Genomic DNA, 17396 nt, shown 5'->3' with positions numbered 1-17396 from the left:
GACAAAAGAATCCAAACAGCATGTCTAATTAGACTGCTTTGGTTTAACGGGAACTAAAAATTAAGGAGAGGGTGGACTTTGTCCATTGTAGGGTGGTTGTGTTCACACACTGCCAACACACATTTATTATTATGTCCAAACACCTTTTAAAAGTATATTTTGCATATGTGTGTCCTTTAAATTGGCCTTTGCCTCACGTTGAAGCATATAGTAAACAAAAAAAAATCTGTGAAATATTACACAAGGAATAAAAAAGAAATTGGTAATGTCATCATTAAGTGAGCCCCTTTCCCAATGATGAATGACCCACCCCAGGCATAACACTTAATTTGTCTAAAAGGAAAATAAATAAATTAAAAGACCCAAGAAAGCCAGCGGAAGGAAAAAGTACAAAATAACTGTGAGGCTAAAAAGAATTAAAGCTCATTTGGAGACCCCAAAAAGTGGTCTACGTGGAATCGAATCGTATCAAGTTTTTTTAAATGCGCGCCGTGCTTATTTGAATATGCCATACATATTCCTGACAGGTAATTTATTCCTAATGTTGCTGAGCAGAGCCTACGGGGGCAAACCGTTTACAGCTATAAGTACTGAGAAGTCTGCACTCCTCCGCTGCTGTATATTCCACTACAGAGCTCCACTTTAATGAATTTAGATATTAATATATTGCTCCCTGCCCACATTTAAACCTCATTACAACATTATGTTAAATGCACAATGTGACACAGATGAATACCCCAATAATATCACGCCAAAGGAGCCTCAATTTATCATTGGGCTCGTAGATTTTGGATGGTGTAACTCTCAAATCGGTAACTGCGCCATCCAGCTGTGAGTTTAATAAAAAATAATAACTATATATATATATATATATATATATCCATCTGTTTAACTTAGTAATTTTTTTTTAGAATCGGAGTGCATTTTATTTTATTAACATGGCTGTTTGACTGCTTGTTGGAGCACCCATGGAGCGAGCTTTGCACCAGTGCAACCCACATTTTATCAGTAATGCTTTTTCGCATAATATTCTCATACATCAACATTTCAAAGAGCATTGTGTACTCGGGGTACTTGATACATTTTGTCCTTATGAAGCTGCGGCTGGCCTCAAACGTGCTGGAGGTAATAAATTGCCTTAATCAAATCTAATTTCTGAAAAATACCTGTGGGAACTACAAACAAAGAAGCAGGTCTTGTAAGAAGAATGAAAAATAAGGAAGACGGGGGCAGTTTATTATAATCAAGTTGGCATTGAGTTACGAAATTAAAATGAGGCGGCCCTTGATATCCTGGCTTAGCAATGCACATGATCCTTTGAGTAACATTCTTTTGCATTTCATAGGAAAACGGTTCAAAAGGTACAAAAAGGAAATAGTGAACACATTTATCGCAAAGGACCTGGAATGCATGGAAAAGCTGGAAGAAAAACGTTTGGGGGCTGATCGCAACACATTTGGGAAAAAGGGCCCAACAATATGCCAAGTGGTGAATAACAATAATTGTTATTCATTTTGTCACATTTTAATAAATTTTTTAAATAAAGTAAATATATATATATATGTATATGTATATGTATATATATATATATATATATATATATATGTATGTATGTATGTATGTATGTATGTATGTATGTATGTATGTATGTATGTATGTATGTATGTGTATATATGTATGTATGTATATATATATATGTATGTATATATATATATATATATATATATATATATATATATATATATATATATATATATATATATATATATATATATATGAATATGCTGGGTTGACAATAACTCTGCATTTTTAAGAGTGCACTCTACAAAACAGATACCAGGCACTGTTGCGCTTTTCAACCACATGGGGGAGCTGTAAGTAATTTTTACATGGAAACTACATAGTGTTGCTTTAATACATGGTGCGTGTCGTCTCGTCATGAGCCGACAGAAATTTCGCCACTTTTCTATCTTTAATTTGTGAATGTCCTGTAAATGACACAAATGATTGCTGCCCTGACGGTCTGATAAAGTAATCATTTGTATGAGAAATCATTTGTATGCGTGTTTGGAAGCTGAACGGAGACGCGCGCGTCTACGCGCAAGATGACGCGGTCCGCCTCGCGCACATCCGGACAGATGTTTGCTGATGGCCTCTGACCCTAACCATAAACATCTCTCTTTTTTGCACAAACGGAGAAATATGACGCAAAACCAAAACTTTCTGAAAAGCGTCCTGCTTTAGAAATGACCACTGTGGTAGATGAAACGGAGACAATCTGCCCTTTGGATATTAATCCTCTGGACCGATCGCGTGCTCTTTGATAAGGTAATGTTGCATGAATATCTGATAATGTATGAATCCTGGTTCTGTTGTTGATCTGTCGCTGCTGTTTGCACGTTCAAATTAAATGTTTTGTTTTTACTAGTTCACAGACAACCGTCAACTGTATTTTTACTCAATGACAATTTCATATTAAAATCTTTTAAGTAAACGGTTAATGTTCGGTTTAGAAGCTACGGTTGTCGGTCGGGAAAATTAACTGATATGAGCATCCCTACTGTCAATCAATTTTAAATGTACATTTTAGCGGTTACCTTGGTGTCTACATCAAAAAACAAAGTAAAATAAATGTAGCAGCGGGCCAAATTGGATGCGAGGCCACCTGGGTTTCTTTCTGTCTGACTGGTGCGTCCGGTGCTGCAGACTGCACACACGTCGGCCTGTTCACATTCAGGTCCAGACGGGTAATAAAAAAATAGCTGGTTCTGGTCGGACTCTGGTCTAATTTTCTTGGGTTTGTCTCGGGTCAGGTCTTTGTTAAAAATAAAAAATATTTATGCACCTCGGGTTCGGGTAAAAAGTGATATGGGTCAGGTAGATTTCTTGGCCCATCTTTGTTCTCACCGTCGCAAACGGAAATATCTATGACGCAGTTTTTTTAACCTGACGGGAGGGGTTCTAGTGGACCAATCACAGCGCTTGCAGTCTGCGTAGAACGGAGGCGCTGTTAAAATTTTGGAGAGGTGCACGTCAGGCTACGGAAAACCAACAATGTAGGTCTTATGCACGCCTATAACTTGGACTTCAGTCTCCATCTTAAACTATTTTCAACTTAATTGTTATTCAGGCCATTTTATGAGCACAATCTAAAAAATGCTGGGTTATTTTCAACTCAAAATGCTGGGTTGTTTTAACCCGTTGGGTTCGTCCTGATCCAACGCTGGGTTGACAATAACTCTGCATTTTTAAGAGTGCACTCACTCATTACAAAACTATGTGGATTTTTTTCCCACTGTAGAATATATCAACTTTGTGGATTAACAGAGAGAAAGAAGAAAGCAAAAGAGCAATGGAGGGTGCAATGTCGCTTGATACATACCAATTACATTTGCTTTGCACTGGCATTGACCTGAGTCCTGGTGACAGGCAATATCTGGCTGCACGGTCCCGGCGGTATTGCAGTTACAGGCGAGGCAGCCGTCAGCCAGCGTCGACTGCAGCTTGTAGAATCTGTGTTGGCACTGATTGCAGTGTCTGCCAGACACATGTCGCTTGCACTTACACTGGCCTCCGATCTGCAGAAGAAGAAGAACGTCACATGGCCGTGCTCCAATTAGTCAACTTGAACCAGGCAGTGAAAGGGTGTGCGTCATGGATGGGAGCTTTGTGCCGTCTCAACCCCACACCCTGCCTGATCTTTACGGGACTGGTGGGATCATTTTATCTTTATAACAGTCAGCGGTTTAGGAGTAGGGTATGTTGGTCCTGTTTGTGACAAATGGTCATAATCGTAGGTGTTGTTTGGACGAATGAGCGTTGCTGGGAATTATTTGATAAGCAGCTAAACTTTATGTAGTCTAGGTCAGGGGTGGGCATATAAAGTAAGGTGCAATAAAAACAAAATCCATTAGATGGCGCTAACCAAGTCAATTATCAATACTGTTGACTGGATAAAAAAGAGGACTATAGGAATTCCAACCATGAATCAAGGAAACCCGACTTTAACTGAACAAAAAAGGCCCCATCCCTTACAGTGTAAGCCATTAGCATATGTGAGGAAATAATCATTATGATCATTTAAATAAGGTAACAATCTAACCTGCGTCTGACCCGGCTATTGATTTTGAATTTGTCATTTAGTATATCTATCGACACGGATCTGTTCCACCAAAATGGCTTTCATGATACTCAGAGGAAACGGTGGCGAGGAATTCTCCAGAGACAGATTCTCACGGCGACACTTTTACATACTCCTAACTGATCACAACGGTGATAAATGCTGTTGTGAATACTAAAGTCCTCAGCCAATACATCAATGCAACTCTCTCGAGCGAAGACGGGCCAATATCGTTATCTGAATCTGAATTCTCAAGTCCATCACAAAGGTAGGGATCAAAACCTCAGATGTCTTCCTTTTGCATATGCACAGAGATTGCCTTGTTGCTACGGGTGGGTCAATTCTGTTAAGCAGTACTTTTGGACTTTGTAACTTTAAATACATTTAAGAAAGAAATTCTATTAATTGGAACTTTTAGAAAACTTTACCATTATTTTGTGTTTAATTTTACAAAAAGTTATATCTACTGCTAAGAGAGAAACTAAGTCAGCTGATCATTTTTTGATCATTTTTAACCCTCATACTGATTTCAGATTAAATTAATGTATGAAATTAAATCCTGGTTCTGATATTGATCTGTTGCTGCTGTTTGCACGTTCAAATGTAATAAAATGTTTGTATTGTTTTAGGGGGTCACAGTAAATAATCCACTGTATTTTTTAAATCTTATCAGTTAATAGTTAAAGTTTGGTTAACAAGCTGCGGTTGTTGGTCAGGAAAATTAAGTGAATTAACATGGTAACCACATAGTTGACAGCACCTATTGACTTGCATAGTATGATAAAAATACTATGGAAGTCAATGGGGGTCGTCAACTGTGTGGTTACCATCATTTATCAAAATATCATCTTTTGTGTTCAACAGTAAAGAAATACATTCATACATTTTGGATGAGGATAAATAAATAATGAAAGAATTTTCATTTTTGGGTAAACGATCACTTTAATATTAAAAAAATTATAATTTCCATATTTAGCCAATGCATTAACTCTTTCACCATCAGCATTTTTCATGATTTTCACAAAAGTTTAATGCCTTCCAGAAAATGCTCCTTTTTAAATATATAAACATACAATATATGAAATAAAAGAACAGACCCTCTGCTTTCAAAAAAAAAAAAAAACTGTTTCATCCTACCTTCATGTGTTCTGTTTTTATCACCTCTCAAATATGTGTAAAATTTTGAGCAAAAAGCTGAGATAATTCCATTTTTGTGAAGGACTTTTGATAGAGATCAGATGCAGAGCGATCTTTAAAACATACACGTACCTACAGATGTTTGCCCTAGGGCAATACTTCCGGTTGTTGCGAAAGAGCGGTGGATATGGAATGGTGGATAATAGCGGTTTTGCAGATTGACGAAATAACTCGTCAATGGCGGGGAAAGAGTTAAAGGCGCATTGTGTAACTTTTAGAAGGTTCTCTTGACAGAAATCCAATAAAATATACATAACTATATTATCAGTGGTGTATAAAGACCTTACAAAATGAATTACATTGTTTTTATTATCTTAGAATGAGCCTTTTTTCCTCAACAGCGGGTCCCCTTACATGAAAGTCGCAATTTTGCGCTATCATGTTTCTACAGAAGCCCTATAAGGACAAATAGCTCTACAAAGTGCATTTTGTCACTACGTTGTCTCAGACGATGCTAAGTTTGCCATTTGCACTGCAAAAAATTACTTTCTTACTTAGAATTTTAGCCAAAAAATTATTCCATTGGCAGTTTTTTTGCTTGTTTTAAGCACTAATTTACTTAAAGTTTATATTTTTTGTCTAAAAACTAGACTTATTTTCCTAGGTCATTTTGCTCATCAAGAAAATACATCTTAATTTAAGAATTTTTAGAATTTTTTACTGAAAACAAGACAAAAATACTAAGTAAGAAAGTCATTTTTTGCAGTGTGGCAGCTACACTGCAAAAAATGATTTTCAAGAAAAAAAAATCTTAGTATTTTTGTCTTGTTTTCAGTAAAAATATCTAAAAATTCTTAAAATAAGATGCTTTTTCTTTATGAGCAAAACGGCCCAAGAAAATAAGTCTAGTTTTTAGACAAAAAAAATATACATTTTAAGTGATTTTGTGCATAAAACAAGCAAAAAAATCTGCCGATGGGGTAAGCAAATTTTTCTTGCATTTTTTTAGAATTTAGTAAACAAAATCAAGATTTTATGCTTTCTCCATTGGCAGATTTTTTTGCTTGTTTTATGCACGAAATCGCTTAAAATTGATATTTTTTGTCTAAAAACTAGACTTATTTTCTTGGGTCATTTTGCTCATTAAGAAAAAGCATCTTAATTTAAGAATTTTTAGATACTTTATGCAGTCAAACATATTTAAATTATATACTTAAAATCCAAACTGGCAATTTTTTTTACAGTTAGAGTAGGCAATAGCATACCCAAATCTTTACAAAACGATCATGTTGGGTATGATGTGTATTAATAGAATTTTGGAAGTATTATTGTAGACATATGCAAATGATTAGTTGTCTAAACTTACCGGCTCACATTCTAAGGAGCCATTGACGGTCCCAACGCTGTTGCACTGGCAGGGTTTGCACACTTCCTCAGACCACAGCGGCACACCCACCTCTCTGTAAAACTGACTCCGACATCGCTCACAGTTCCTCCCTTTAAACCCAAAGATCATGAGCATGAGTGTACACTTGTGTGTGCTTGTTGAAAAAAGCATGGAGAGGGGTGAAATTGATGTCAACCTATTACAATTCAATCATATCATAGGACTATGATTTAAAATTAAAAAAACTGCAGTCTTGGGAGACGTCCGGTGAGAGATGTGTAATTTTCTAAGGTGTCCATTTTAATGTCCTCTTTCATCTTTACCTGCCACTGATGTCTGATGCCCAGCATATGAAACTAGAACCTGTTAGCATGGCCTGATTTACTTCATTAAATGCACATCTGTTTCACAGTCATGCATTTTTTCGACTTTCTCTGATTTGCTTTTTGATGCTTTTATTATACTGATCTTTCTGTCACAGTAAAAAAAAGTTTTTAGGGTTGGCATATGTGACCCTGCCTGTGAAATCCAGGCTAAAGTCTTGTAATCTAAGGATGAGAGTAGGAGCATCAAATTTTGCTTTCAATCATTGATTTCAATCTTTGACATGACCTTACTCAGTCAATATTAAAGACATCAAGGTTATATTTTCACAGAGAGTTTTTTGCTGAAAAAGTACTAGAATTACACTTTGAAATATTTGTAATACATTATAATATACATGTAGTCAGACTTTAAAAACATCATATGCTGTTACAGTACCTGTGGTGTTATGTGTACAGTTGTCACAAACCCCTCCACCACCACGGAAATGATCATCAGGATAAGGATCCAGACTGGCATTGTAGTGACAGGAAGAGGCGTGACCGTAGCACTGGCAAGGGCGGCAGTTGTACGCCTGTATCTGATCTCCAGCTTTGAAGGGTTTATCATTGAAGAGAGAAGAGCAGCGCTCACACTGTTGGAGAGAGAACATCTACATACATCATCTACATTTATCAACTAAATATGTCTCAATGATAAAATCCCCACAGGAACACAATATTTCCGTATGCACAAGCCAAAAACATCAGCAAATGTTTTACACATTTTCGGATATTTTAGAAAATGTTTTAGATCTTTCAGTTGATTAAATGTAATGTTACGGGGTCCACCCATAGTCCACGACCTTCAAGTCCAAAAAAAGTGCGTCCATCCTTCACAAATTAAATCCAAACGGCTTTAGGATGATAAACAAAGGTCTTCTGAGGGTAATCCGTGCGGTGTTGTTGTAGAAATATCCATATTTAAAACTTTATTAACGAAAATAAATACCTTCCGGTAGCGCCGCCATATTAGTCACGTCCGCATTCAGGATGAGAGCTTACGCAGCCTACGGAGGCTACTCTGCTGCTGCTCTGTGCCCCCGCCCTCCGAATTTGTCATACGTCACTAAGAAAAGTGCGTACACTACGCTAATACTCTCTCCTGAATACAGAGGAGTCTAAGATGACGGCGCTACCGAAAGGTATTTATTTTCGTTAATAAAGTTTTAAATATGGATATTTCTACAACAACACCGCACGGATTACCCTCAGACCTTTGTTTATCATCCTGGAGCCGTTTGGATTTCTTTTGTGAAGGATGGACGCACTTTTTTTGGACTTGAAAGTCGTGGACTATGGGTGGACCCCGTAACATTACATTTAATCAACTGAAAGATCTAAAATATTTTCTAAAATATCCGAAAATGTGTTTGTCTGAAAAACGATGGACATATGCAACTCGGACAGCTTGGGGGTGAGTAAATCATGGGTTTAATATCGTTTTTGGCCGAACAGTCCCTTTAAAATACCATACAGATAATTTATTATAGCATGTTAAAATCGCCACTTAGTAGGTGTGAGCAAAAATGTGCCATTTTGTGCAAATGAGTTGATCTTTTAACTAAATAGCAGTGCCGTGGTTGGATAGTGCAGATTAAGGGGCGGTATTATCCCCTTCTGACATCACAAGGGGGGATACATTTCAATTACCTATTTTTTCACATGCTTGCAGAGAATGGTTTACCAAAACTAAGTTACTGGGTTTTTCATTTTCACACAGTTGATAGAAGCACTGGTGACCCAATATAGCACTTTATAATAATTCCCCTTTAACTTTCGGTCTCTGTTTATTAAAATGTAATGACTATCATTAAATTTGATACATACTGTAGCTTAATACGGTCAGGAACAGTCCATTCAGATATGCCAGGGTTGTCTGACCCAATTACAACATATACATGTAAATCTATTATCCTACACACAAAACTAAAACTGCGGGAAAGTTTAAGGGCACGCACGCATATCATGTGTTTTGTATTCGTCTCCACTGTGTGAGATGGAGAGGAGTCGGGCTCCAACGGGGTAAGAGCCTTCATCCGGTGTGAAAGACCTCTGTGAATGCCACGGTTAATTTCACGCTCCCTCAGAAAGGGTCTGCGTGTGGCTACACCAAAAAAGAACCTACAGTTAACCTTTACCCTGTCTGAAAAGGGCAGGTTTTAGCAATGCTTTACCAAAAATAACTTTCTGCATGATTTTAATTTATTCAAGAAAAGTCCACAGGATCAGGACAAAACCAAACATCTATATGCACTGAGAAAACTGAGATTCTTATTTTTCTTAACTTTTTGATTAAAATAAACACCGCCAATACATGACCAAAGAATTATCCGTTTTGGGGTGAACCAGAGTCGTATAATAATAGAGTTACGACACTCACATAGACGTCCGTTGTAAGAATGGAATGCGGAAGTAACAGCGTTTCATGTAGTGACCGGTAGTGACGCATAGTTCCAAACGCAGCACTGAAGCCCATTCATTTCAATGGCACCTGCTGGTAAATCGATGAAATTACCGTTTCTCTTTACATTTTCGGACATTTCATTAATATAGTCAACAGTGATATTTTATGAACTCTGCTGTAGGTAATGATTATCGTTAATAATAACTAGTAAAATTTTTATATTTTAATGAGTTGTGTATAATGTGTGAATAATATAGATTTAATGGTTTAATATTTTATTACTGGTGGCCATCTACTCTATACTTATCTTTTTTATATATTACGAGTTACACTAGGGGGCAACAGCGACAAGCTAAATGCCTTATAAGAAAGTCACACTGCTTCACAATGCTGCTATGTGTTTCATTGTGTTTGGTAAGTAATACGAGTGATGTATCCTCGAAAATCATGTATGATTTAATGTGAATTTAAAATATGAATTTAGTGTGTTTCTGTTATGCTTCACTGTTACAAATAACCGCGTTGGCGATCTTTTTTGTGATTTTAATATAGTAAAAGTGTAGGAATTATGTTTTTAGCAGATTGATAGCCATTTATATAGCCATATTTTGGTACAAAAATAAAAGGTAAACTGTGTTGCTGTAGTTGGTATAGATAACCACAGTTATATTTGGGTCACAATTAACCGTTTATCTTTATTAACTGATTTACTGTATTTCCATCACTCCCTAGTAAAAAAAACCGTTATAAACACAGTAAGTATAGTGATCAATTCCCATTACAAGCTAATATTTACCTAAAATAGCTGAAAACCTATGCAAACAGATTGACAGCCCTGCTTGGTTTGGAACTGTAGAACGTTACCTGAATCACGTGACCGCGCGGCGGCGAGATCAAAGCGTTTCGTAACTCTGTTATTATACGACTCTGGGGTGAACTATAATAAAATAGTTTTAAACTAAATTAATTTGATTTCAGCTTCAACAATCAATTTGCTGTACAATCAATTTTTAACAATCAGTTTAGTCAATGTGTACCGAAGATGAGAAATGAGACACCAGCAGCACTTTCACTTGCTCTAGCCGTGATAACTTGACGGGAAGGGAACACGAGCTGGGCCAGTTTGAGAGCCGTGTCTCAGGACTGGTAAGTAAACACAACAGATAGCCCTGGGGCAGATGGCGGTCCCTCCTCAAAGCCAGGTGTTTCAGTCTAGGGGCGTTTAGGGCGGTGAGACAACTCGTATTTATCATATTTACACGCACACACATACTTTTCAGCATCTACATGTTAGATGTGGTCCTTGTTTGTTTCGTGAAAACAACAGTAGCGGCAGCAGAGAGAGTGTGCCGTGTCTGGCCCTGAATAATGCATGACATCTGGTGAATAATTTAAATCACCAAACATCAGGTTTAAAAGTTTAATCTTGGTACTTGCTCTCAATGCTCAGAATTATATGCAGCGATGTGGACAGTGCGCTGACTCTTAATAGGAAGTGAGGAGAGAGGATTTCGGATGAGGGCAGTGTCGATGGGGAATATTACAAATGTGCTTTTTTGATTCTTTAAATATACACTTTTGTTCAGACTAGAGCTACAGTAGCAATGAATTTAATTAATACATAATATTACAATAAATAATTTGAAGTCATCTCATATCAATATTTGCTAGGAAACGCCTTCAAATGTAAAAAAAACTACAACAAAGACACAACATTACCATTACACACAAATGGACATCACAAAATGTAGCTTTAAAATTTCATTGTCCACAATATAGGGTCGGTTTCCCAGACAGGGTTTAGATTAATACATGTTCTCTTATTCGGTCGTGTCATTTTTATTAAATATTATTGGACAGTAAAAACATGTAAATGGACATCTCTAGCCTTTCCATCATATCTCTATGCTATTTTAGGATACAGAATGAAGTTAAAAGCAGTTTTCCCACTTGCTCCCGAGACCCCTGCCTTCTTTTCCTTTGTTACAGACTCACAAAACATGATTCAGCTTTAAAGGGACATTCCACTTTTTTGAAAATATGCTCATTTTCCAGCTCCCCTAGAGTTAAACAATTGATTTTTACCATTTTTGAATCCATTCAGCCGATCTCCGGGTCTGGCGGTACCACTTTTAGCATAGCTTAGCATAATCTATGGAATCTGATTAGACCATTAGCATCACGCTCAAAAATAACCAAAGAGTTTCGATATTTTTCCTATTTAAAACTTGACTCTTTTGTAGTTACATCGTTTATCAAGACAGACGGAAAATTAAAAGTTGCGTTTTTCTAGGCCGATACGGCTAGGAACTATACTCTCATTCTGGCGTAATAATCAATGACTTTGCTGCTGTAACATGGCTGCAGGAGGTGTAGTGATATTACGCAGCCGAAAATAGTCCCCTTTGTAACTTTCAATAGCAGAGGACTATTTTCAGGCAGTGTGTAATATCACTACGCCTCCTGTAGCCATGTTACGGCAGCAAAGTCCTTGACTATTACGCCAGAATGAGAGTATAGTTCCTAGCCATATCTGCCTAGAAAATTGCAACTTTTAATTTTTCATCTGTCTTGGTACACAATGTCACTACAATAGAGTCAAGTTTTAAATAGGAAAAATATTGAAACTCTTTGGTTATTTTTAGCGTGATGCTAATGGTCTAATCAAATTCAATGGATTATGCTAAGCTATGCTAAAAGTGGTACAGCCAGACCCGGAGATCGGGTGAATGGATTCCAAAACGGTAAAAATCAAATGTTTAACTCTAGGGGAGCTGGAAAATATTTTCAAAAAAGTGGAATGTCCCTTTAATGTATTTATTTTTTATAATCAATCACATTTCTTTAACATTAATTTTATTCCTCAAGCGATAATAAGTAGCTTATAGTTTCAACATGGCTTCCCTAGCACTAGTGAGCCATGGTGGTACGACTGAAGTTTGAGTACCGGAGCCTCGTTTCATCAGAGTTTTCCCTGAGATTTAATTACTTTTGCTGGACTCATCATCAAGACACCCAGGGGCTGATGGGACAGTACGATTAGAGGCTTCTGCTGCCCACAAAACCACTTCCTTCTCTTCTTCCCCATTATTTATTTCCACTTTCTTCTAACCCCCTTTCTATAGGAAACTGGAGATGTTAAAGAATCTCTCCATCTCTCGTCCCCCCCATATGCTTTTTTCCTGTCATTCCATTAAGATCTATTTTTGAGTGTGCTGTTCATTAAAGAGGACTCTTGCACGTCATTAAATGGAAGTGGTTAATTAAAAGAGGGCCTTCCCTGCGGGACTCACATTAGCTCCATGTGTGTGGCTCTCTGGGAGGCAGGCGCAGCGGTACGGATTCACACTAGTGTCACAGCTGTCTGCATGGCCGTGGCACTCGCACCTAAAGGGACAAAGACACACAATTACAAACTAAAATCTTCCGGAGAAATGCTGCTTTAGCACATCTAATGGAATTGGGTCCCAAGGTAAAATGGGAATCTGGTTTCAATAGTTTCACATGCTTGAATCAGAGGAAAGAAGGTATTTGGTGAGCAGTGGGCCGGATTTAGCTCAGGGAACATGATATGATGATAATGTGTGGGAGATTATGATGATAAAAGTGCTTTTTGGTTCCTTTACACTAAATTTACAGGAACGAAAGCTGGATAGAATTTATTCCCGAGTGAAATGGAATGTTCATCAAGAAAAAAAAATGTAGGGTGGGATCACATTTTATTCATCATTGATTCCAAAGTTTATCTGTAAAACATGCTTGGGGTTGAAAAATGAAAGTGCTTAGTGATGTGAAAAATAAAGAAGAGGTCCATTTTAATTGTAATATTTTAAATTTTTTTAAATTGTCTAGGTGAGCAATTCCAGTCAAAAAATTTAATATATTTTTTAGTCCAGACATCAGAGAAATATGAGTCTATACATGTGTTTTCTGTTTTGCTTTAAATGGCTCTAAATGATCCCAAACGAGGCCCAAGGGTCTTATCTAGCGAAACGATCGTCATTTTCGCCAAAAATAAAGAATATGTACTTTTAAACCACAACTTCTCATCTTGCACTAGCCGTGTGATTTCACGTATGTGAAACTACCGCTCCAGTGTTAACAAGCGTGAAGAAAGAGGACCATTCCAAATTGTTGTATGTGGAATGATACTAATTAATGTCTTTGTGTCAGTTTATTGTTCAACTCTTTCGCCGCCATTATCGAGATATCTCGTCAATTAAGAGAAAACGCTTCCCTGCCAATGACGTGTATTTCCGGCTTTCCGCAATACCGCTATTATCCACCAGGTGGCGCCCTTCCACAACTTTTTAAACCCGGAAGTATTGCCCTATGGCAAGCTGCTGCATGTCCGTGTCTGTTTTAAAGATCGCTCTGAATGGGAACTCTATGAAAAGTCTGTCATAAAAATTGAATTATCTCTGCTTTTTGCTCAAAATGTGGTGTTTTTGCAGAAACCTACCCATATTCAAAAGCTGATTACAAAAGAACTACTGAAGGTAGGATGAAACGTTTTTTTTGTTTGAAAGCAGAGGGTCTGTTCTTTCATTTGGTATATTGTATGTTTATATATTTAAAGAAGAACATTTTCTGGAAGGCATCAAACTTTTGTGAAAATCATGAAAAACTTTTTTAAAAAACGCTGGCGGCGAAAGAGTTCAAATAGTCTGCAAGTGTGCTTTTCACATATGTAAGCGTGACTTTTGACATGATTAGGTAATACGTGAGGTCGCGTTGGCGCTTCACACGGCTAGTGCAAGACGAGAAGTTTAATAAGAGTGGTTTAATAAGTACACCTTTTTTGGCAAAAATTATGATCGATTTGGCTAGATAAGACCCTTATGCCTCAGTTGTGATCGTTTAGATCTCTTTGAAGCTGCACTGAAACTGCAATTTTAAACTTTAGTGGCCCTACACAGGTTACCGTTTCAATAAAGTCAAATATATGGAGAAAAATCCTGGATTTTTTTGCTTGTTTTATGCAAAAATTCACTTAAATTTTCTATTTTTGGTCTAAAAACTAGACTTATTTTCTTATTTCTTCTTTTGCTCATCAGGAAAATGTATCTTAATGTAGGAATTTTTTTGATATTTGTACTTAAAACAAGACAAAAAATACTAAGTAAGAAAGTTGTTTTTTGCCTTTAAATTATAATATTCTTTTTAAAAATTATTTTTTGTAATATATATTAAAAGTAAACATCAAATCAATTACATAACTTAAAGGTTACATAGAATGACTGAACAGGGTATTTATCCTTGTTCTGTGATGTGGCATGTAGACAAACATTTTTTTGTTTGGGTCTGTAATGCCTTAGAAGCTTCCTAAAAACCTCTCTCAGATAGCTCCTATAGGGTGGGGGATTTTAAACAAGTGGTTTTGCACCTATTTGGCTCCCCCTACTGGCTTAACTTGCAATCTCATTACTGATTGGCTGACTTTGCTGCCACTCAAAAAATGTAGCCAATTATTTTAAAGTGGAGGGTAGTTAGATGCCTGTGATGTCATAAGCATCAGTTTTTCAGATTGGGCCGTTTTCTGGCTGACATTTTTAAAAGAGGAATTTCTATGAGACTGAGATGTTTAGCATTTCTAACACTTTTTGTATGTTAGTGAATGCGGGTAGACTACCATTATTCAACAAAGACAAGGTAAACATGTTTTTTTATTCTCTGTCCCCTTTAATAATTTTGTGTAAGCAAAGCTCATACCTTGGAAACGGTATCACAGAAAATGTTAGTGGTTTTTGAACCTTGACTATGAAACCAGTAACCAGCCCATGCCTACATCTGAGATATTAGTATAGTTTTTCATATTAACTGCATGAAATTACTCAGATACTACACTGCAAAAAATAATTTTCAAGAAAAAAATGTCTTATATGTCTATTTTTGTCTTGTTTTCAGTAAAAATATTTAAAAATTCTTAAATTAAGATGCTTTTTCTTGATGAGAAAAACGACATAAGCCTAGTTTTTAGACCAAAACTATCAAGCTCAAGTGATTTTGGGCATAAAACAAGCAAAAAAATCTGCCAATGGGGTAAGCAAATTTTTCTTGCATTTTTTTGCTTGAATTTGCTTAGTCCATTGGCAGATTTTTTTGCTTGTTTTATGCACAAAATCACTTAAATTTGATATTTTTGGTCTAAAAACTAGACTTATTTTCTTGGGTCATTTTGCTCATCAAGAAAAAGCATCTTAATTTAAGAATTTTTAGATATTTTTACTGAAAACAAGACAAAAACACTAAGAAAATGTTTTCTTGAAAATAATTTTTTGCCGTGTACATGGCAAAAAAAATATTTAAATTTTGTCTTGTTTTCAGTACAAATATCAAAAAATTCGTAAATCAAGAAGTATTTTCTTGATGAGCAAAATGACCAAATAAATCTAGTTTTTACACAAAAAATATACAAATGAAGTCAATTTGTGCTTAAAACAAGCAAAACAAATCTGCCAATGGGGTAAGAAAAAAAATCTTACATATTAATATTTTATGTTTTTTTGCTCATCTTACATATAAATATTTTATGTTTTTTGTCATTTTCATCATGTGTAAGTAACTTTTAATAAAAATTAACAAATATTTTACACGTAATAAATAATGAATAAAAATATTAAAAGATTTAATTTAAAAGAACATAATGCAGCTTATTATTTAATTTCAAGGTAAAGGGTCAAAACTTCCATTTTCCATTTCCCCTTGCAGTGGTTCAAGACTTTAATAATTATTTATTTCAGTGCATCAATAAAAATAACCATGTGTAGGTCTAAACAAAGCAGCAGGGTCAGCAACATCAAAATCCCAATCTCTCACTTTCCTTTTGTCATTCTCTAGATCTCTGTGTCCATCTTTCATTCCTTCATTCTCTCTGTGCATGGCTAATAGGACTTTCGCATTCAACATTTATAAATGCCAGTGGAAATATCAACGGTGTATCGTAATGTACAACAGCAGACCTGACAGGTCTCCATCAGACGGAACACGCACCTGTGGGTCACGGCTTTAATTATTCATTCTCCAAGGGCCCTTATTCGACATTATCATGCACCCATCTTTACACAGCTCCCTCTAAAAGCTTCACCCATTTTACCAAACAAATAACATAAGGAAATAAGAGGAAAGATAATAACGCTTTAGGTTATAACAGTATGAGTATAAAGCAGACGCTAATGACACCCTAGTGTCAGAATTCCTCAAAAGAAAAATGTACACAGATTTTAGTCCTCAAACACCCCCTATCACCCTCTTGGGGGTTTAATCTGTCACTCTCCCTAAGGTGCATAAGGTATGTGTATACTGTTTACTCTCTCCTTTGTTTCTTCAACAAGACTGTTCGGAGAGCAAAAGAAGAAAGTGCAGAAAAAAGCAAAAGGGTGGGGAGGGTGGGGGACACCTCTGAATGTCAGGGGATGATGAGATTTCACAGTCTCTAAATCTCGATTTCGTCTGCGCCAGTTTAACTAGCTCTTAATTAAAGCTGCTTTCTCTCTTTCGCTCAGACACACTCGCACGGAGAGAGCGAGCCAAGTTACAGCTGCCTGCATAATGACATAATTACCATAGTCGTAAGAACAGTAGCTGTTTAATGTCTGAAAGTATACATGGATATAACACCGTGTCTCAGCTTCTGAAGATATAAAAGAACAGGTTCGACATCACTGAGACGTACAAAAACATTTCTGAATGATAAGCTGCTTCCCTGAAGCCATTGAGAAAGAGATCGCAAGCTCTTAAGTTGCTCTGTCAGTACTGTAAGTGTAAACAATTCATTTTCTCCACACTAAGTTCTCACGATACTAAGACTTACATCTTAAATTACAACAAGCATATTTTATATCTCACTGCCAAATTGTTTGATGTTGGTGTAGAAATAATAGTTTTACTATAGTGCTTCTCAGTGGTAAAGCACCGTTTTAGCAGTGGAAAAAAGGTCATGGGTTTTGAACCCAGGGAACACACATGCTAAAAAAACGTATA

General features: G+C 36.5%; 1 protein-coding gene across 1 annotated transcript in view; it reads right to left on the bottom strand.

The window, feature by feature from the left end:
* Nucleotides 1–17396, bottom strand: part of ush2a (Usher syndrome 2A (autosomal recessive, mild)) — a 328961-nt gene that overhangs the window by 278356 nt on the left and 33209 nt on the right. Inside the window, exons 8-11 of the mRNA XM_065288316.2 lie at nt 12707–12800; nt 7407–7602; nt 6624–6754; nt 3383–3578 (exon numbers count right to left, since the gene is read on the bottom strand). Of these exons, the coding sequence (XP_065144388.2) occupies nt 3383–3578; nt 6624–6754; nt 7407–7602; nt 12707–12800 (617 nt within the window). The remainder of the gene's footprint in view (nt 1–3382; nt 3579–6623; nt 6755–7406; nt 7603–12706; nt 12801–17396) is intronic.

Source organism: Paramisgurnus dabryanus, chromosome 17, assembly GCF_030506205.2.
Source record: "Paramisgurnus dabryanus chromosome 17, PD_genome_1.1, whole genome shotgun sequence".
Taxonomy (NCBI): domain Eukaryota; kingdom Metazoa; phylum Chordata; class Actinopteri; order Cypriniformes; family Cobitidae; genus Paramisgurnus; species Paramisgurnus dabryanus.
This window is presented reverse-complemented; position numbering and strand designations above follow the sequence as displayed.